Below are 22,286 nucleotides of genomic sequence, written 5' to 3'. Positions count from 1 at the left end.
CGAGTTAGTTAGTTAGTTTGTTAGACTCTCGAGATAGTTCATTAATAGACTTTTGGAAGATCAACACTGATCCCATCTACTTCAAAACAGAAGAACAGCAAAGCTAAATACCGGTCAACATCTCCTTTAAAGAACTTAAAGCCATGATGCAAGAAATATCCCTAAATGCTCGAAGGGCCGAATGGCCTACTCCTGCACCTAATTTCTATGTTTCTATGCGGTTTATACAGAACAAACCACTGTAAAACAGTGTCCATATAAACACAAACTCCACATTTACATTAATGTGCAAGTATCTAATACCAATTAAGCCTAGTTGTAGGATTTTTGATTTGACCAACAATAGAACAATGTCCAAACTCACCCATTTTTATCTAATCAATAATATGAGTAAGAAAAATAAACAAACAACAAATGTAGAGGCTTTGAGATTTTGATTCCTTAAGTTATTAAGCTGCTGACTGAAGGTTGAACACAGTAGTTCATCATAACTTAGCTCAAGGAGGAATTCAGTCCGAACAACTTCAGGATTTGCAAGGACTAACGATATGATAGAACTTTATTTATCCCAAGAGGGAAATTGATCTGCCAACAGTCATAACAAGGTACATGAAACATGAAATTAAAGCGACGAGTGGAAAGTCCAGGATTGGGGATGTGCAAAGATTGGGGTGGGGAGGGGGAGTCAGTCTACCCCTCAACATAAGAGGGAGGAGTTGTACAGTTTGATAGCCACAGGTAAAAAGGATGTCCTATGCCGCATCTTGGCGGAACCAGTCTGTGCTGAAGATGCTCATCAGTGTGACGTGGAGGAGGTGAGCTGCATTGTCCAAGATGCTACACAGCATCCTCCCCTCCAAGATCACCTTCAATGAATCCAACTCCACTCCCAGGACGGAGCCAGTCTTCCTGATGAGCTTGTTAATTCTGTTGGTGTCCGCGGCCTTCACCCTGCCACGACAGCGTAGAAGATGGCACTGGCCACCACCGATTGATAGAACATCTGCAACATCTTACTGCAGGTGTTGAAAGAGCGGAGCCTCCTCAGAAGGTAGACGGCTCTGTCCCTTCTTACACAGTGCTTCAGCATTCCTGAACCAGTCAAGTTTACTGTCCAGGTACACTCCAAGGTACTTGTACTCCTTGGTAAACTGCACATACACACCCTTGATGGAGACAGGGGATAGGGGTGCTCCTATCCTCCTAGTGTCCACCATCATGTGTTTAGTCTTGTCGGTGTTGAGCTGCAGGTGATTCAGCTCACATCACTCGACAAAGTCATTGACTACACCTCAGTATTCAGCTTCCCTCCTCTCACCGATGCAGCCCACAATTGCAGTCATCCAAAAGCTTCCGCAGGTGGCAGAAGTCAGAGTTGTATCTGAAGTCCAAGGTGTAGATGGTGAACAGGAAGGGAGAGAGGACAATCCCATGTTGTTCACTACCATGTACGAGACACAATTCTGTAGTCTGACATACTGTGGTCATCCAGTCAGGTAGTTGGTGATCCAGGACACAAATGGAGCATCCACCCGCATCTTTGTCAGTTTGCTCCCTTGCATTGCAGGCTGGATGATGTTAAAAGCACTGGAGAAGCAAAAAAAACATGACTCTCACAGTGCTTCCCAGCTTATCCAGGTGAGCAGAGGAACGATGGAGCAGGTTCATCCTCAGAAATGCCTTCAAGATGTAGAAAATGCCTCAATCCTCCATTCTTCACCCAGAGAGTTGTGAATTTATGGAATTCCCTGCCACAGAGGGCAGTGGAGGACAAGTCACTGGATGGATTTAAGAGAGAGTTAGATAGAGCTCTAGGGGCTAGTGGAGTCAAGGGATATGGGGAGAAGGCAGGCACGGGTTATTGATAGGGGACGATCAGCTATGATCACAATGAATGGCGGTACTGGCTCGAAAGGCCGAATGGCCTCCTCCTGCACCTATTTTCTATGTCTATCTATGTTTCTATGTTTCAATCAATACTATGATATTAGCAGCTGAATCACTGCTCCAACAAGCGATGTAACAGAGGTCCCTATACCGTGCCAGCCACTGTAGATTATTACAAGGCTTTTGATGATGCCCCACATGACTGGCAAGCCAAAAAAGTATAAGTTTACAGGATCTAATGGAGTGTGCCAGGCTGAATTCAAAACCTGATCAGATGAAGAATGTAGAAGATAGTATCTGATGGTTATTTTTGGCAATGGAAGGCTACTACCAATGGGACTTCACAGAGTTTTATGTACAACTAGACCAAGCGCGGACCCGTTGGGTCCGTCTCCCCAACGCAATATTCTACAACTCACCTACACACGAGGTGATGTTCAGTGAAAATGGCGATACCGGCCAGGCAACCAACCCCCAACAGCGCAGGTGCAGCTGACGATCTTAAAATGGCGGCGGGCCCGGCAACCCCCAACTGCGTACGCTTGGATAGTGGGCCTGGCAACCCTCTCGCAACTGCGCATGGGTCGGCTAGTGGGAGCGCAGTTAACGGTGAAAAGTAAAGAAAAGTTTATTAAGGGAATAACTTGGGAATTACAGTAGCCTTGTAGCCTGTGCCGAAGGGCATCGTGGCAGGCTGGCCGGCAGAAAGCGCTGTGGAGGAGGCTGGTTCCGCTGTCCGGTCCCAGCATCCGCTCGCAGCCACCCGAGCTACTTCCCACCGCAGCCACAATGCGGTGGCTCCGCGCCCGGAGTGCCGCGGCAGCCATGAGTGAGTGGGTTGCTGGCATTATCCCCAACTCCCTTCTTCTCAATGTTCCTGCCCGCCCCACAACTTTACCCCTGGCGGCCCAGCCAATTTGTGCAGCCCAGGCTGTGCTGACCCAGGCCAGACACCCCACACGCTGTGAAAAGAACTCTTCCCCCCCCCCACAGCCCCAGCGGTGATGTCCTTTTACAGCCGCTTCCCACTATACAGCCAGTTCCCATCAGCTGCCAGCAATGAGGGATAGACTTGGCTATCCCTCAATACAGCAACATCATTCTTGATGTTGCTGTAGAGAGGGATAGCCAAGTCTATCTTTCTTGGCTAACAACCTACCCTTCAGCCTCCAAGACACAGGTAAATTTTCATGCCTTCTTTTTTGGGTACAAAATAGCGTCTTCATTGCAGGAAAATAGTTATTCAAAAGGTAGTGAAACAGGCTTGGAATAGGTTGAGGCGTGGAATTCAAGAGAAGGGAGATTATGCCAGAATTTTATTTGCCCACTTAAGTACTGAAAACAGTTCTGGTCCTGGAGTCTTAAGAGTAATACAGCATGGAAACGGGCCCTTCGGCCTAGATGGCTCGTCTTAGCTAGTCCTCTTTGCCCACGTTTAGCCCTGATCCCTCTAAACCTTTTCTACCCACATTAAGGTTTTTTTTTAATGCTGTTATAGTACCTGCCTCAACTACCGCCTTTGGCAGCTTATTCCATATATCCACCATCCTCAGAGTGACAAGCAGGGTTCGTACACTGGGAATAAATATAAATTCAAGGACTTTAAGGTCCAAAAATCCAATTTTCAAGGAACAAAATCCAGCAAACATTGATAGTAAATTGCTTGGTATTGAATGATTTGATTCGGTACCAAATAAAAAGTAAGTAAGACGGTTGGCTGGTCACCATCACAGATTTGATTGAAAATCACGTTTTGCACACCTCTGGTACAAAGAATACAGCAGAAAAATCAACTTTCAACAAAATTCCTTCGAAGTTATGAACCATTGATATAGCTCAAATTATTGCCAAACTCCCATTAGAATATGGCGTTGAGACCTTGTTTTCTGTTGTGTCACTTGTGTGCTCTGATGTACAGACACTGATTTTCAGGGAAATTTGAGAAGGTGATCAGTCAATCCATTAGTCCAGGTTGCACAGAACGACACTAAACTAATTACGCACAAGATGGTTAACTTATCTATATTTGTATTTTAATAGCGCACTGATGGTCCATTTTCTTATCTCTTAGTTGTTCAATCTGAAACCATGATGATGGAAAACGTTTTGTTTTTAAACCAGTCCCGGCAAACCTGTACTGTCCCTGCCTGCTTCAAAGTCTCCACTATTGTCCCTGTACCCAAAAAGACAAGGATTACTGGTCTTAATGACTACAGGCCTGTCGCACTGAGCTCTGTCGTCATCAGGAATGAGACAGAAAAAAAAATGAAAAAAAGAGGAAGAGAGATGGGGGTCCAGGGGGCATTGCCCCCTGGTAGGGTTCCAAGGGGCAATGTCCCTGGACCCCCATGCAGAAAAGATTTGATAATTGTACCTTGAAATTACACCGTTTCTTGCCTGTTTACCCTTAATTTATACTGTAATTTTTTTTAAAATGTACGTTAAAATAACACATTTTTCTTGCATGTTACTTCTTAATTTACACAGAAATTTGTAATCATATCTTAAAATGACACCAACTCCTTGCTTGTTTATACTTAATCATATTGAAAATATTTTATATTACACTTGTAACATGATACCTGCTCCTTGTTTGTTTACTAATTACGGAGAAGTATCCTTTACACAGAAAAAGTTTGATAATTTCTTGATAATTATACCTTGAAATGACACAATTTCCTTGCTTGTTTACCCTTAATTCATACTGTATTAAAAAAAAAAATTATACCTTACAACAGGGGCCTCCAAACTTTTCAGCATGAGGGCCACATTATATATTTGGCACATTTTTGCGGGCCGTAGGAAAAAATAAAGAAATGTCCGTTTTGTAAATTTAATTAGTGAACTCAAAAAAGAACTTGCGTAAAACAAATGGAAAAAATTCAAAACAAAACATGTAGCCATCAATCAAGGTTAACCAACAAAATCATAAAGTTTTATGCAACCACATTAATAGGAAGGATGGAGAGAGGGAGAGGGAGCGCCCAGGTCGGAGCAGCCAGCCTTCCGCCCAGTAGCTACCTGCCGGTCGGTTCCGCTGTCCGGTCCCGGCAGCCGATTGCAGCCACCCAGGTCGGCTGTGTGCCCCACGAATGGCTGCAGTTCCCAGGTCGGCTCGCTTGCCCCAATCTGGCTACAGTTCCCAGGTCGGCTGCGTGCCACGGAACTGGCTGTAGCGCCCAGGTCGGCTCGCTTGCCCCAGGTCTGGCTATGACACCCAGGCCGGCTGCATGCCCCGTGAATGGCTGCAGTTCCCAGGTCGCCTGCGTGCCCCGGGACTAGCTGCAGTTCCCAGGTCGCGAAAACTAATTGAAAAAAAATACGCCTGCGGGCCGGATTAGTTCGGGTTACGGGCTGGATCCGGGCTAAAGGTTGCCGTTCCCTGTGTTAGGCCTCATTGTGTCTCCCCCCCATGTTTTAAAAGCGATTTGGCCCAAGTCTATCTTTCTTGGCTAACAAGCTAACCTTCGGCCTCCAAAACGCAGGTAAATTTTCAGGCTTTATTTTAGGGTAAAAAATAGCATCTTCATTGCCGGGAAATACGGTAATTTAATAATATGACAAAATATTGCACGGTTGCCCTCACTAATTATCATGACATATAATTAGTAAGTAAATAAAAATACGATGATCAACTCGCCCAGACTCTCCCGCAGCTCTGGGCCCGCACACACACACACACACTCACTTCTGCACACACACACTCACATACTCCCACCATCGACCCTCGTCTCTCCACCAGCCACTAGCGAGCCACAGCAGTCACCTCACCAGAGTTCCAGGCACCAGGCCCACAAACTCCACGATGCAGACAGCATGTGGTCTGACTCTGCTGGGTCCTAGTGCTCCTCCCCTCCCTCCTACCGGGAACGCCGTTAGCAAACATATCTAACAATGTTTCCCAAATTTAATAAAAATACGCATTATACACTTCATGAAAACACATTACTCTGCATGAATTGATACTTTTATCATAAAAAGTGATTTTTCAAGGATCTACAATAAATCCAAGGACTTTCAAGGCCTTGTAAAACAGTTTCAAATTCCAGGACTTTCAAGGGCTGTTCAAGCCCTGGAAAATGTTGCCCCTCAGGTTCATATTAAATCTTGCCCCTCTCACCTAAAAACATATGTGCTCGTGTTTTTCCTTTCTATTCCCCTTACGCATCTCTATAAGATCACCCCTCAACATCCTGCCCATCTAAGGAATAAAGCTTGAGCCTGCCCAACCTCTCTAGCTCAGCCCCTCAATTCCTGACAACATCCTTGTAAATCTTATCTGCACTTTCCAACACTGCTACTAAGGTTGTAAATGTACTATACACAGTCATAGAACTGTTGCAGTTCAGAAAGAGGCACCTGCCCTGCTGCAGTAGAGCTATCCAGGCAGCTGCTCGGTTTTCCTCACATCACCCATTGCAACTTTTGACAACATGTTGAATCTGTACTATGGTGCTTATACCATCTACCAATGGGAACAGTGTCTCAATATGAACATTTACATCAATACGCCCATATACAGATTTAACAGATGAAATCTGTAAGTACACACATTATGTTAACCAGATTATATTTCAAATTTATAAAAAATTCACAATACTTTGATTTGCTTGTAAGACGAGAGGCAGAAGCAATAAGACGAGCAATGTTGATTTTCTCAGAGAGTTCCTCCACAGTCTCGATGTCCACTGCCTCTTCACTGGAGGTTGATTCGAACTGTGAAAACATTAAGGTTAGTAAAGCACGATACTGACTATCCAAAACACCATATTTTGAAGAACAGCCTCAGCTCCATACACGCTTTATAGAAATTGAGAATAAACTTGAAATCCATGAAATGTCATCTTCCATTTGTCACTAAAATAGACTGACTTGAAATTGGATTTTTAACTTGTTCTGACAAGCTGAATCATTTTTGTATTTTGTACTTCCCTGCAAGAGTTGGAGAAATTGGTCCAAAAATTACTTGATGCAGCGTTGGCGATTTTCATCTAGAAAGAATGCAGTTCACAAATCATCTGCTAATTTACTGCACACTCATTTCAGAAAGGGATTAGTCCTTAAAGGCAGGGACAGCTGCAATAAAGTTAATGACTGCAATGGATGAGGGGGAATCGATAGGGGAGAGGGAAATTTTGAGAGAATTACTTGGGTATTCTCCAATAGAAACAAATGCCAAGAGGTACAGTGTGAAAGAGGGAAGGGGGACATTGGTGCTGGTAACAAGTAGGGCCAACATGTTGAAAAGCTTTTCCACCTCCTATGCAAAAAAGTAATGATGATCAAGGAACAGTGGAGCCCACAACGATCCATTGTTGGCTGTAAGCTAGGTGATAGCGAGTTATAGACAATGAAACTCAACAGAACAACGACTAGGGTGGGAGAGGGACAGAGAGAAGGAATGCAAGGATTACTTGAAGTTAGAGAGATCAATATTCATACTGCTGGGTTGTCAACTGCCCAAGCAAAAATATGAGGTGCTGTTCCTCCAATTTTCATTTGGCCTCACTATGACAATGGAGGAAGCCCAGGAAAGAAAGGTCAGTATAGGAATGGGAAAGGGAGTTAAAGTGTCCAGCAACTGAAAGATCACGTAGGATGACTGAACGGAGGTGTTTAGCGAAACGATCGCCAGTCTACGTTAGCTCTCACCGATGTATTAGAGGTCACATGTGGAACAACGGATACAGCAGATGAGGTTGGAGGAGGTGCAAGTAAACCTCTGCCTAACCTGAAAGGACTGTCGGGGTCCCTGGACAGTCGAGGGAGGAGGTATAGGGAAGATTGCTGAACACGTTATCTCTCGTTTCCCTTTTCCCTGACACTACGTCTGAAGAAGAGTCTTGACCTGAAACATCACCTATTCTTTTTCTCCAGAGATGCTGCCTGACTCACTGAGTTACTCTAGCATTTTGTGTCTATCTTAAATATGCTGGGGTTTAGAATCAGGTGGAAGCCTTATTAAAAAGATTGCTTCCAATCAGAAGAACCTGGAATACGCAGGTTCAAAACATGAAGCTGCAGGCAGAGTACAAATGGTTATTTCTATTAGCACAGGGGTGGGGAACCTGCAGCCTTAAGGCCACATACGGCCTTCTAGGCCATTAAGTGCGGCCTTTTGAATGAATCCAAATTTTGTAGAACAAATCTTTTTATTTTTATTAATATGTTTTTGTTCGTCTTTTATCATTTTTATTTTAAAATTAAAATGAACATATTTAAAATACCAAAGAGTAAAAGTAAAAGTAATCCTCCCCGACTGACGGCCACAATTAAAACTTTAGTAAGTCATGAGGGCTATTTTAACACCTGTTATGCTCATGATTTAGTTCTAATGCGATTCTAAATTGTACGTTAACTTTGACATGCACGGAAAATGCTTTCTTGCTTTTCAACCACTTATTGCTACGATTCTACATTGATCCACATAACCTAAATCAAGACGCCCTAAGGTCACAAATGACGGATACCCATCTAGAAGATCATGTTGCAACCAAATATTCAAATGCTTTCCCACAAAAAGCAGTCACAACAAAGTCATTAAAAGGTTAATTAACTTTAGAATTAACAATTTATTTTCATTTTCTTGAAGTTAGTACATAATAGTTAGATTTTTACAAAATAATGTACATTTTGAAGTATATCTAAGTGAGGTTTCTTGGATGCGGCCTTATTAGATTACAGCTAACTTAATGCAGCATTCCAACATGAAAAGGTTCCCCACCCCTGTATTAGCAGATACACTTTTGCGTTAATCACACATATTAACTGGGATTAGTTGATAAGATGGAGTTATATACCACGTTTTCCTTATCCTTTTGCCACCCTGACAGTTCTGGGCCAAATATTTCTAAATCAAATGGATCTACACTTTGCCATGAAAAAGAAATAAAATTAACGAGGATGCAGCTAATAAGGTAATCCCTATATTATTTGGTAAAATGACAATACTAGTCAAAAAAACACAACCTATCCTACACTGTCAAACAACAAGCTGATCATTAAAATGCCGACAAGTGAAACTACTCACCATTCTCTCAACGTCAATTTTCTCTGCATCACTTTGACTGTCACCATCCTCCAGATCACTCTGAGAGTCAGTATCTTTATCTGAGTCCAGAAAGTTTTCATATCGCAGTAATCTTTGATGAAAGTCTAGTTCCTCATTGTCTGGATTTTTTAGTATATCATCTTCCCTTTTAAGTGGAACATTAAATGTACTTGCTTCAAACCAACATTTGCTATCTTCCATCTCCACTTCCATCTGTTCATCTTGCAACCAATTGTTTTCCTCCATACCAGGAATTTCCCCTGGTTCCTTATAAACCACTTCGTGGTTAAATCTGGAAGAATCTTTATCAACACCACTTCCTTTACCAGTTCTTGTGGAATTCTCCAGTGCAGAATTTTCATTTTCTTCTTCCACAATCTGTTTTTCACTGGTGTATGAATGGTCAACCAATTCTGCTGGAGTAGGGTGTTCAAATGCATTTTGATGGTCCATAGATCCATCTTCCAACTCATCGTCCGCCTCACGGACTGAAGGCGTAGAAGGAAATGCATCAGTCGCCTGTTTAACTTCTGGCAATGGATCAGCATTTACATGGTCCTCATCTGTTACACCCTGAGACACCGTTGTCTCAATAAGCTCAGAATCGGCAACATGAATCTCCTCCAGCTCAGGTTCAATCAACTTCTCTTCTGATTTGTTATTCTGGTTGGCAGTCTTCTCAGAGCCTGCTTTTTCAAATGACTGTGAACCAGATGACTGATTTGCGAGCTTCAATGAATGTCCAGCAGTTATGAAAGCATTTGACACTCCTGGAGGCAGCTGCAGTAGAGCAAATCCCACTGGCTGAAGGGGAACAAGGTGCCTTGCACTGATAGTTTGACCAACACCATTAATAGCTACAAACTTAGCCTGTGAAGTAGTTTTCACAGGTAACTCTGACACCACTGCAGAAATAGATTGAGGAGTAAAGGTTTGCTTCAAAGCAACGCGGGCTGGTTTTACAACAGGGGTTGAACGAGGCCTTCCTCTTTGTGGTATTATCCCTTTAGGACATAGAATGACATTGCTGGGAGATGAAGCCACCGAACAAGATTTTATTGGGGTAGGCATACGATTTCCAATCCCTGAGCCTAAGAATATGAAAATAAAAAAAAGAGGAAATGTTAGATAAAACAAACTGAGATTACGTTAAGTCAATTATTTAAATTAAAAGCTATGAAAATACGACATTAAATTAATTGTTGTAAAATACAAAAAAATATTAAGCAATTAATGCCTTAATTCCAACAAAAAATGTGTTTAGAAGAGGATGGCAAAGGAAGTGGTTCACAGCAGCCCAATTCCAAGCAACTATATATACAGTAAGTTGGTGTCTCTCAATAAACCTGACTAAGCATCGCTGAACTGTTCATCATGAAGAGAAAGATAATCTGGACACCATAAACCAGGAGTGAGCAAATGTTCCTCTGAGAATGGAATACAACGTTGCAAATTTAAAGCTAATTTGCAACGTTGAGGCTTTATCAGCTCTGGTGAGGCCACATTTGGAATATTATGAGAAGTTTTAGGTCCCATATCTGAGGAAGTGCTGAATTTGGAGAAGTCCAGAGAGCATTTACGAGAATTATCCTGGGGATGATTGGGTTAACATATGGGGAAAGTTTGAATGCTCTGTGCCGATACTCACAGGAGTTTAGAAGGATGAGGGGCGATTTCATTACAACCTACCGGATAATGAAAGACCCAGATAGAGTGAATGTGGACAGGATGTTTCCAGTAATGGGAAAGTGCAGGGCAAGAGGGAACAGCCAAAGAATAATGGGATGCACCTTTAAATTGGAAATGAAAATATTCTTCAGCCGAAGGGTGGTGAATCTGTGGAATTAATTGCCACTGATGGCTGTGGAGACCAAGACACTGGGTTTTAAGGTGGAGATTGCTAGGTTCTTGATTAGGAAGGGTGTCAAAGGTTATGGGAGAAGGCATGAGAATGGGGTTGTGAGGGAAAAATGATTGAATGGCAGAGTAGATGGGCTGAATGGCCTAATTCTGCTCCTATGCCTTATATTATGGAAGTCATTTGTCAGTGCTTAGTGAGAGGTTCATTTTTCCCTTACGCTGTTCAGCATTCGATCGGAGAAATCCCATTGACCTCATTCTGTTTCTTTTCCTCTAATCTATTCCCTCTCGTATGCTCACCAATTCCTCCCCGATTCTCCTACTACCCATCTGCACTAAGGGCTATTTCCAGTTATCAATTAACCAATTGTAGCCGCCATGGAGAGTAGCAAGAATTCTCGTGCCGTCATGGGTCGCCAGGAGGTCCTATTCTTAAAAGTTGTCTGCCTTCTTAAAAGCTGTCTCTATTCCTTCTCCCCCCTCTATTAAAGGACATATCGTGCATGTGTGTCTGTCTCACCCTGGCTTACCAATTAAACTCAGAGCTCCCACCGCATAAGGGCTGGTGAAGGGTGTGTGTGTGTGTGTGTGTGTGTGTGTGTGTGTGTGTGTGTGTGTGTGTGTGTTTGTCTGTGTCTGTGTCTGTGTGTGTTCCATTCTGACAGTCGCCGTTCCACTTGCCGCTTTTTCAGGCAACTGCCGGCAACTTCACAGTTGCCTGAAAAATCGCCTAAAGGGCCTGTCCCACAATGCGAGTTCACCCAAGAGCTCTCCCGAGTTTAAAAAAAAAATCAAACTTGTGGTAAGTACGTAGAATTACGTAACGGGTATGTTGGAGCTCGTGGACGTCTCGTAGCGGCTCATAACGCTAATGGCAGGTATTCGGGAAACGCGGTAATTTCGTGAAACTCATGAAGTTTTTTCAACAGTGTGCAAAATTTCCAAGAGTAAAAAAATACTCGTGATGAAGTACCACGAGTTTGATTTTTTTTTAAACTCGGCAGAGCTCTTGGGTGAACTCGCATCGTGGGACAGGCCCTTTTTTCGGACAGGCCCATTCAGCACTTTACTATGGTCCAAGCTGCAAAAATGCATTAAGCCAGGGAAGGAGAAATTTATTCAGACCATTTGCTCCAAGAGCCATCACATCTCTTAGATTAAATCATTTACACTGAACACAAGATGACCAACCAGAAGGTAAGATTGTAAGTGAAGGGGGTGTGGGGATCCAGAAGCCTTGGACCCTGTGTTTGGTCCGGTAAATTTGAGCCTTTTGCAACCTGCGTGAACATTGCAAAAGAGACTGTAGCACCAGTGAGGGAGTTAAAAGTGATGCAGTTATAGTGAAGGCCAGTATTGTTAGAGGGATAGACAATGCCAGATCAAAAGGCATAGATGCCTATCAGGGCCAGTTGTGGGACACTAATCTCTAACAACTGATAGCTAATGATAGCTAAAATAAAACAATTCCTCCAGTTTGATGACCTGGAAAAGATCATCCACACATTCATCTCCTCCCGCCTAGATTACTGCAACTCCCTTTACACTGGCATCAGCCAATCTTCCCTGTCCCGCCTGCAACTGGTCCAAAACGCCGCAGCTAGACTCCTGACGGGCACCCGAAAAAGGGACCACATCACCCTGATCCTGGCCTCTCTTCACTGGCTCCCTGTGCGGTTCCGTATAAACTTCTAGATACTCCTCCATGTCTACAAAGCCCTCAATGGGCTTGCCCCCACCTACATAAAAAGTCTTCTCATCCACCACTCCACCTCCAGGCCCCTCAGATCGGCCGACTTGGGGTTGCTGAATATCCCACGGTCTAGGCATAAGCTCAGGGGCGACCGCGCCTTTGCGGTTGCAGCCCCTAGGCTGTGGAACAGCATCCCCTTTCCCATCAGAACTGCCCCCTCCATCGAGTCTTTTAAGTCAAGACTAAAGACTTATCTATACTCCCAAGCCTTTCCTGACGTCCTCTGAGTGAGGGCTACATGTATATATGTATGTAGTCTGTTTTGTTGTGCTATTCTTATAACAAATGTAAAGCACTTTGGCCAACGAGAGTTGTTTTTTAAATGTGCTATATAAATAAATGTGACGACTAACTAAAATCCATTTAACAAAATAAAATGAGCAAATAGTTAAAACTATTAAAGCAATTAAATATGACTATGCAAAATAATTAAATTAATATAAATTCCTGGCTGGAGCATAGAAGAATCCAGCCGTCAATGTATCTGCCAACTTTATAAGTAGGATACCGGGGATCTTCTGAAATTTTATACAACAAGGGTCTAAATAAAAAGAATAAAACAGAGGTAATAACTTCTGGATTATTACCAGAGTCATGACGAATTTGGCTCACAGTTAATAGGGTCAGTTAGATGGATATGTGGAGCACAGACTGGTGTGGGAAAAGTGGATTTCATGTATGAGGCATGGTTATTAGAGAAGGAGAGAGTTACCCTGTTGTCGACCACTGTACCTTAACTATGCTGGGACTAGAGTTCTAGTGATAGGGAGATAAATAAGACTTTAAGCTAAATAAAGTATGGGGGCAGGGGTAGGAAGAGCCCGAGTGGAGTCCTGGAATGTTACATGGTAACAACGTGGATGCAGAGCCATATAAAAAAGGGGGTACGATTGACCAGTTTGTGTCAGGAAGGAACAGAACAGTTAGCAAAAAGAACTGAAGCATGAAAACGTGACAATGACAAATAGGTTACCATATAAAAGTGTGAAGATGCCTTTAAAAAAAATTAATCTGAAGGTGCGGTATCTAAATGTGCAAAGTATTTGTTACAAAGTGGTCAAGTTGACAGTGCAAAATAGGGATAAATGGATACAATCAAGGGAAAGGAATCTGACAGCAAAGTGAAGGTCAGGGTGATGATTGTCTATGACCATAATGAATTGTAGAACAATTTTGAGGGGATCATCTCATTTCTATGTCTTACATTTTTGATAAAAGTCCTAAGTGACACACATCAAAATTATGATATTTTCTTGCATTTAATCAAAACATGACTCTTCTAGAAACCTTCAAGACAAGCCACATTTCTCAATGAAAAAGAATGATCAAAATTAGCAACATTAATCAGAATATTAAAGCAAATATTAATTCGCAGGAAGTTAAATGCTTAAATCTCTGCAAAGTCTGACAATTAAATTATTCTATAATATAGTTTAATCCAAGTACACACTGTGTCATATCAAAATAACAGGGGTTCACAAAAACAGTGCATGAACAATGAGGCAAAAGATGAACAAAACCAATAAAATCTTCTGAAAGTCTGCTCCGAGATTCAACGGCAGAACTCACATGGATTCCGTACAAAAGTGACCTTTTGGTGGACGTTTGGTCGACTCACTGGACCAGGATTTGGTAGAGGCAGAAGTTGGATAATCTGGCCATTTGGATGTTGGAAGAGTTTTGCACCTGGACATTTGAGGGGCTGCAGTATCATCTTTTGTCCGGGTGCGAGTTGCAGATTCTGTGCAGGCCGGACAGTGGGAGTAGACTTCAGTGGGATCATAAGGAGCTGTGGTCTGTCAGAATTTGTGGCTTTAGAAAAATCAGGAGTGAAGTTGGAAGTTTCAGGATGCTTAGATACTCCTGTCATAACAAAATACAATATGAATGCGTCAATGACTGTTAGTCTGCTTGGCAAAAATAGAATTTCTTAGCCTTAAAGAGGAATTTTAAACAATGCAACAATACTGCTTAGATTACATACAGAATGAATAATCAGGTTGAGAGTAAGGTGGCAGGAAGTCATCATCTCCTGCGGAATCATTACCGCAGCAGTGGTCAGAGTCTTCAGAAGCCGAAATAAATATCGGAGAAGTGGACAGCAAGAGATACAGTGCCCTCTATAATGTTTGGGACAAAGACCCATCATATATTTATTTGCATCTGCACTCCAGTTTGACATTTGTAATAGGAAAAAATAACACGCGGTTAAAGTGCAATTGTCAGATTTTAATAAACCATTTTTATACATTTTGGTTTCACCATGTAGAAATGACAGCAGTGTTTATACATAGTCCCCCCCCCCCCCATTTCAGGGCATCATAATGTTTGGGACACAGCAATGCCATGTAAATTAAAGTAGTCATGTTTAGTATTTTGTTGCATATCCTTTGCATGCAATGACTGCTTGAAGACAGCGATTCATGGACATCACCAATTGTTGGGTGTCTTCTCTGGTGATGCTCTGCCAGGCTTGTATTGCAGCCATCTTTAGCTCATGCTTTATTTGGGGGTTAGTCCCCTTCAGTTTTCTCTTCAGCATATAAAAGATACGATCAATTGGGTTCAGATCGGGTGATTGACTTGGCCACTCAATAATCGCCCATTTTTTTTAAGCTTTGAAAAACTCCTTTGTTGCTTTAGCAGTATGTTTGGGATCATTGTCTTGCTGTAGAATGAACTGCCGGCCAATGAGTCTTCAGAATTCATTATGCTACGACCATCAGTAGTTGTATCATCACTGAAGATAAGTGAGCCAGTACCTTCACCAGCCATACATGCCCAGGCCATAACACCCCCACCACCGTGTTTCACAGATGAGGTGGTATGCTTTGTATCTTGGGCAGTTCCTTCTCTCCTCCATACTTTGTCCTTGTCATCACTCTGATATGTTAATCTTCACAAGACTGTCCAGAAGACCTTTTTCCAGAATGGTGGTTGCTCTTTTAAGTACTTCTTGGCAAACTGTAACCTGGCCATTCTATTTTTGTGGTTAGCTTATGCTAACCAGTGGCTTGCATCTTGCAATGTACCCTCTGTATTTCTGTTCATTGAGTCTTCAGCAGACAGTGGTCATTGACAAATTCACACCTGATTCCTGAAGAGTGTTTATGATCTATCGAATAGGTGTTTGGGGATTTTTCTTTATTATAGAGAGAATTCTTCTGTCATCAGCTGTGGAGGTCTTCCTTGGCCTGCCAGTCCCTTTGTGATTAGTAAGCTCACCAGTGCTCTCTTTCTTCTTAATGATATCCCATTATTGATTTTGATGAGCTTGTTTGGCTGATGTCTCTAACAGTTTTATTCTTGTTTCTCAGTCTCATAATGGCTTATTTGACTTTCATTGGCACAACGTTGGTCCTCATGTTGATAAACAGCAATACAAGTTTCCAAAGGTGATGGAAAGACTAGGTGCTGAGAGCTCTCTTACACCTGCATTAAGGCGGCATTTAAACACATCTGAGCAATTACAAACGATGTGAAGCCATGTGTCCCAAACATTATGGTGCCCTGAAATGGGGGGGGGGGGGGGGGGACGACGACGACGACGACTATGTATAAATACTGCTGTAATTTCTACGTAGTAAAACCGAAATGTATGAAAATAGCCTTTATTAAAATCTGACAATGTGCACTTTAATCACATGTGATATTTTCTATTATCAATCTCAAATTGTGGAGTAGAGGCAAATAAATAAATGATGAGTCTTTGTCCCAAACATTATGGAGGGCACTGTATGTACTGTGCCAAACATTTCACCATAAGGCACAACAATCATCATTGAAGACAGCTTGCAATCTTGCTGTGACATGAGGGGAGGAGTGGGAGGAATCAGCCCTCATTGCAGATCATTGGGGGAAATAAGGAGATCATCAAGAGACTAAATGCCTGTTTTTTAGGTGGTGGAAGCAAGGAGTAACGTGATTCCAAGTAATGGGTTTGGATTACACCAAAACTCTGTCTCCGTAAACTCTTCTGCCCAAGTTAATGATATGAAAAATAAGAGCTGTAGGCTATTTGGCTCTCATGTCTGGTTTCTCATTCAATGGGACGATTTTATTTACCCCAGTACCATTTTCTTGCACTAATTCCATTTTCCTCAATTCCCTAATCTAAATATTCTCAATTGCATTGTCCCTTTCCTGCATGTACTTGGTGACTAAACCTTTAGAGTTCACTTGGGGTGGAGAATTCCAGAGAAATTGCTTTTTCACGAATGACCAACTCAATTTATGCAACTTTTACTCCTTGTTCTCGAAAACCTAGTCAAGACAAAGATTATGTATGTATGAAGAGATACACCACAGAAACAGGCCCTTTGCCTCACCGTGCACACTGATTTCCACCGATCATTAACACCAATCCTATATTAATCCCATTCTGTATTCTCCCCAGATTCTTATTAATTGCCCTCAGATTCTACCACTCATCTATACATTAAGGGGCAGTTTACACTGGTCAATTAATCTACTGAACTGCACATGTTTGGAATGCTGAAGGAAACAGAAGCACCCACATGAAGCCTGTGCAGAGACGCAGGGAGAACAGATGGCACTTGAGGTCTGGATTGTACCCTGGTCTCTGTCAAGCAGCATTTTTTCTTACATTCATCTGTTACGTCCATGCTTGTTCACTTAATCTGTCTTTATCTCTCTGATGCCACTGTGCAATGCCTTCACCAAGTACACCGACACCCAGCTTTGTCTCATCAGCAAAAGTGGATACACTGCATTTAGTAAGTTGTGAACAGTTCCCTCCACAGAACAGATTCCTGTGCCATTCTGAGCCCCTGGCTATAAACTCTCAATTTCACAACAATCCATTTATTTCCACCGTTTCCTGATTGTTAAACACATCCTAAGATAAACTCGAAATGCTGGAGTAAATCCTAAAATAGCCACAAAATGCTGGAGTAACTCAGTAGGTCAGGCAGCATCTGTGGAGAAAAGAGATTGGTGATGTTTCAAGTCGGGACCCTTCTTCAGACTGAAGCATTTTTCCCACATTGATGTCAAGGCAACTGGCCTATAATTACCCATCTTTATCAAATCATGAGGATACTTTTGCTCCCTTCTAATTTGTAGGAATCATTTTGAAAATCTATCAAATTTAGGAATATGTCAACTAATGCATTCAGCATCTCCAAAGCCACCATCCTTTATGCAAATCATTTGATTATGGGGTTTCGGTCACGTTAATTGCTTTGATACAAATTTATCTTTCAGGTCTTCTTCTTTGAAGTGGGCGAGTGGGCAAATGTTTGGCAGATGCAGTATAATGTGGATAAATGTGAGGTTATCCATTTTGGTGGCAAAAACAGGAAAGCAGACTATTATCTAAATGGTGGCCGACTAGGAAAAGGGGAGGTGCAGCGAGACCTGGGTGTCATGGTACACCAGTCATTGAAAGTGGGCATGCAGGTGCAGCAGGCAGTGAAGAAAGCGAATGGTATGTTAGCTTTCATAGCAAAAGGATTTGAGTATAGGAGCAGGGAGGTTCTACTGCAGTTGTACAGGGTCTTGGTGAGACCACACCTGGAGTATTGCGTACAGTTTTGGTCTCCAAATCTGAGGAAGGACATTATTGCCATAGAGGGAGTGCAGAGAAGGTTCACCAGACTGATTCCTGGGATGTCAGGACTGTCTTATGAAGAAAGACTGGATAGACTTGGTTTATACTCTCTAGAATTTAGGAGATTGAGAGGGGATCTTATAGAAACTTACAAAATTCTTAAGGGGTTGGACAGGCTAGATGCAGGAAGATTGCTCCCGATGTTGGGGAAGTCCAGGACAAGGGGTCACAGCTTAAGGATAAGGGGGAAATCCTTTAAAACCGAGATGAGAAGAACTTTTTTCACACAGAGAGTGGTGAATCTCTGGAACTCCCTGCCACAGAGGGTAGTCGAGGCCAGTTCATTGGCTATATTTAAGAGGGAGTTAGATGTGGCCCTTGTGGCTAAGGGGATCAGAGGGTATGGAGAGAAGGCAGGTACGGGATACTGAGTTGGATGATCAGCCATGATCATATTGAATGGCGGTGCAGGCTCGAAGGGCCGAATGGCCTACTCCTGCACCTAATTTCTATGTTTCTATGTTTCACACTAAACCTGTAGCTCACCACTATTTCTTGAAAAATGTCCGCGTCTTCTTCCATGAAAACTGAAAATATTGGGTTAATTTTCTTTTCTTTATCCCAGTCTCACACTCTGCTGTGAACATGCTGCTATCTATCTTGGTTACCTATCTTGCCAGCATGTTCACAGCAGATGGAGATGTAGAGGTCGACATCAACTCCCGAATTGGTAAAGCTGCATCAGTCTTCAGACGCATGCAACCAATATGGTCTAGTAGCGGGATATCCAAGATGCTAAAAGTCAAGCTCTTCCAGTCCGTAGTCCTCCCTACAGCCCTCTATGCCAGTGAGACATGGAAAATCAATGTGCAGATGAAAAATAAATTGGATGCATCCCAACAACTCTGCTTGAGGAAGAACCTGAAGACTAGCTACAGAGACCACATCACAAACGAGGAGATCTACCGGGAAACTGCAACAAAGCCTCTCAGCCAGGACATAGAGGTACGCAGGATGAAATTTGCAGGACATGTACTCAGAATGTCACCAGAACGTGCACCTAACATAGCAATGACATGGCAACTTGACGGAAGAAGGAAAAGAGGCCGACCAAAACTCACATGGAGTCGAACATTCTAGAAGGATTTGGAAGCCCGGGACGCTAACCTATCAAGGGTGGAAGACATTGAACGTAACCGAACAGAATGGCAAAAGCTTGCTGCCCAATGCACTCAACAATGTGGGAGGAACTAAGTCTAAGTCAGTCTCACATTAACTTTTGCTAACTTTTTTCCTTTCTGTGAAACAAGTAGGATTGTACTGCAGGCTTTCATAAACAGCAATGGGAGATTGAGAAAAGTGCTTTATTGGCTATTACACAGAACACTAGAGTCAAGTCCCTGGATCTTCATCATATAGTGCAAGAATGTTACCTAAAAAACTAGTGCAAGAGAGCGATACTTGAGGTTAATCCCAACAATTCCACCAATATAAAAGGGTATTAAAATTAGAATTTAAAAAAATGGCCATTTGTATATAAAATAAATTGCATATCACATCATGCTTAAAATCACTTCCATTACTTGGTGGCTATTCAATACCCACCAATAAAATGTACTCTGCAGCTTGGAATAAACCATTCTAACATCACTATTCTCACAAAATTCAACCTTGTGAAACGAATGAATAGGAAATCTAGCATTTGGTGGTACCAACTCTATCTGTGAGCCACCAGCTATACTTTGAAGATACTCATTATACAATTAAGAAGGTCAGAGTAGGGAGACAATTAGAACATGGATAGAACTTATTGAATCAAAAGAATTGCTAAATCGTTAAAGGACCAGCAACAAGATTCCCAATGGTTTGGAAATATATTCATGAACTATCATTGCTTTGATGCTTAGATGAATATTAAATGATTTGCAATAAGGATAAAGACAAAGTTCACTGCAGATACAAACTAGTGTTGGTAGGAGACGCATCTACACCCAGTAGAGTATATCTGGAGGAATTATAGACTAAGTTATATTAAATAATTTAGAAACAACATTCAAAAAAGGAAACATTGTGGAACTGGGAAGGCAATAAATAATATAAACAAATGGGAAGTTTATAGGAAACATCCCAATCTTTTTTTCCTCTCTGGGAAACGGTAGTAGTTCTGGGGTTTTAATGGAAAACATCCCCAAGTCATCAGTCGGACTTAAAAAAAGACGAAAAAGGGATAAGAGAATTGTTAACAAGAGACTGCATTTGCTGGAATCTGCAAGCAAGGGTCTGATGGAAGAACTCAGTGAGTCAAGCACCATCTGTGGGAGCGAAATGGACAGTCGACATTTTGGGCTTGTTTATTGGTATATGTCGTTTACAAGCTAGATTGCCTTTGCTAGCAAGAAGTAATTGGAAAAAAAACCACTAAAAATCCTCATTCTTGCTAAGCCAAAATGGGAAGAGAAAACTTAACATCGGAAATAGCACCAAAGGTAATTAGAGGTGTATTTGATTAGATATCCAAATTGTAAGAAAATATGCATTCAGGTATATTTGATTTTGAAATGAAGCTAATGATGGTCAAACTCCATTGCAGTTTTAAAAAGACAATAGTTCATTCATAGACAGGGCAAATAAATGAAATATTCCAGAGGCTGCTGAATTTATTGACTGCTTAGCTGAAAAAATAGGAATGAAACTGTTAAAGTCTTAGTTTTTATTCACATTGAAGGGTACATGTGATGAAGTGAATAAAGAAAATTGCAAATTTTAATGTTGTGTGTCTTGTGAAAATTATATTTCCTATTTTGGCATTAGGCACATGTCTTTAAAGAACTGAATTGAAAACTAGGAATTGCCTTTATCTATGCATTCTCAGAATATAGAATATGATAGAGATAAATTAGGTAGTTGTGGATGCCTAGAAATCTAAAGGTTTTCATAGAGGTGAATAAATTATTTGTAATGCATTTCCAATAGCAGTTATAAAGTATCAGTGTGAAAGATTGAAGGAGGACAAAAATGCTGGAGAAATTCAGCGGGTGAGGCAGTATCTATGGAGCAAAGGAATAGGTGATGTTTCGGTCGAGACCCTTCTTCATACCCGACCCGAAACGTCACCTATTCCTTCGCTCCATAGATGCTGCCTCACCCACTGAGTTGCTCCAGCATTTTTGTCTACCTTCAATTTTTCCAGCATCTGCAGTTCCTTCTTAAACAGTGTGAAAGATTGTGCACTTGATTGCAGCATTGTGTTGTTCAGTGGTATACAGCCTATTATTGAGCAAGCTCCATTCCAAATGTCATAGTTTTGTACTCAAGTAAGTCAAATCAGAGCTTACCTGGAGTCTTGTTCGCCATCGATGCTACTGACATAATGGTTGTTCTTGTATTTACAGTATTTGTTATAGCAGTAGCAGTTATGGTAGAGGCACTGGGGGAAAGCACTTTAGTTAACGTTGGCATTGTCCTGACTCCTGAAGCACTTGCAGATATAACAGCAAAATGAGTAGTTGATGTACTTTTAGTTGGAATTTCAACTGTGCTTGCAGTTACACTCTCTTCTCTAAGTCTCTTTGCTGCTGATATTCCAGAGAATTGTGACCCTACAGCATCTGTAGTCTCTAAGCTCTTTAATAAACGAGATCCCGCTGTGTAGACAGCACCTGTGCTTACTGCAACCATTGAAATGCTCTTTTGCGATGTATCAGGCATGACAGAGTCAGAACCTGAGGTAGCTGGCATAACCCCAACAGTTGATAATGGTGAAATACCTGCCGACACATTAGTGCTGACTGTCGATAATGGAGTATCAAGCTGCTGCCTGCTAAGCACTGGCTCCAATGTACTGAAAGATGATTTCTTTTTCCACAAACCTCCAACTTTATTTATTACAAGATGAGTGTACTTGTTAGAAGTATAATCCTCTGCAAGGAGAAAAGATACAGAAAAATTAAAAGTATAATCAGGATGTGATCAGTTATTCATTTAAAAAGCCGTGGAATGTTAATGAAAGAATATTAAAATGCCTATTCACAATGAGCGGCTTTACATTTCTCTCCCATTTATCTCCCACAACATTGTTAAACTTCACTGAAGTTTGATCAGTGAGTATCACAACCAATAAAGCTGACCTATGAACATCAAAGATCCAAATATATTAAATTTCA

The 22,286-nt window shown here is 41.8% G+C and overlaps 1 protein-coding gene across 5 annotated transcripts in view; it reads right to left on the bottom strand.

Moving 5' to 3' along the window:
- The window catches only part of LOC116976743 (MAX gene-associated protein-like), a 115,908-nt gene that overhangs the window by 10,682 nt on the left and 82,940 nt on the right, over positions 1 to 22,286 (bottom strand). For all 5 annotated transcript variants that reach the window (XM_033026632.1, XM_033026635.1, XM_033026633.1 and 2 more), the window contains 4 exons: positions 21,459 to 22,043; positions 14,121 to 14,414; positions 8,918 to 10,029; positions 6,488 to 6,603 (listed from right to left, as the gene is read on the bottom strand). In XM_033026632.1, coding sequence (XP_032882523.1) covers positions 6,488 to 6,603; positions 8,918 to 10,029; positions 14,121 to 14,414; positions 21,459 to 22,043 — 2,107 coding nt within the window. The remainder of the gene's footprint in view (positions 1 to 6,487; positions 6,604 to 8,917; positions 10,030 to 14,120; positions 14,415 to 21,458; positions 22,044 to 22,286) is intronic.

The sequence above is a fragment of the Amblyraja radiata genome, chromosome 9 (assembly GCF_010909765.2).
Source record: "Amblyraja radiata isolate CabotCenter1 chromosome 9, sAmbRad1.1.pri, whole genome shotgun sequence".
NCBI lineage: Eukaryota > Metazoa > Chordata > Chondrichthyes > Rajiformes > Rajidae > Amblyraja > Amblyraja radiata.
Note: the sequence above shows the minus strand (reverse complement) of the source record. Positions and strands in the feature narration are given on the sequence as shown.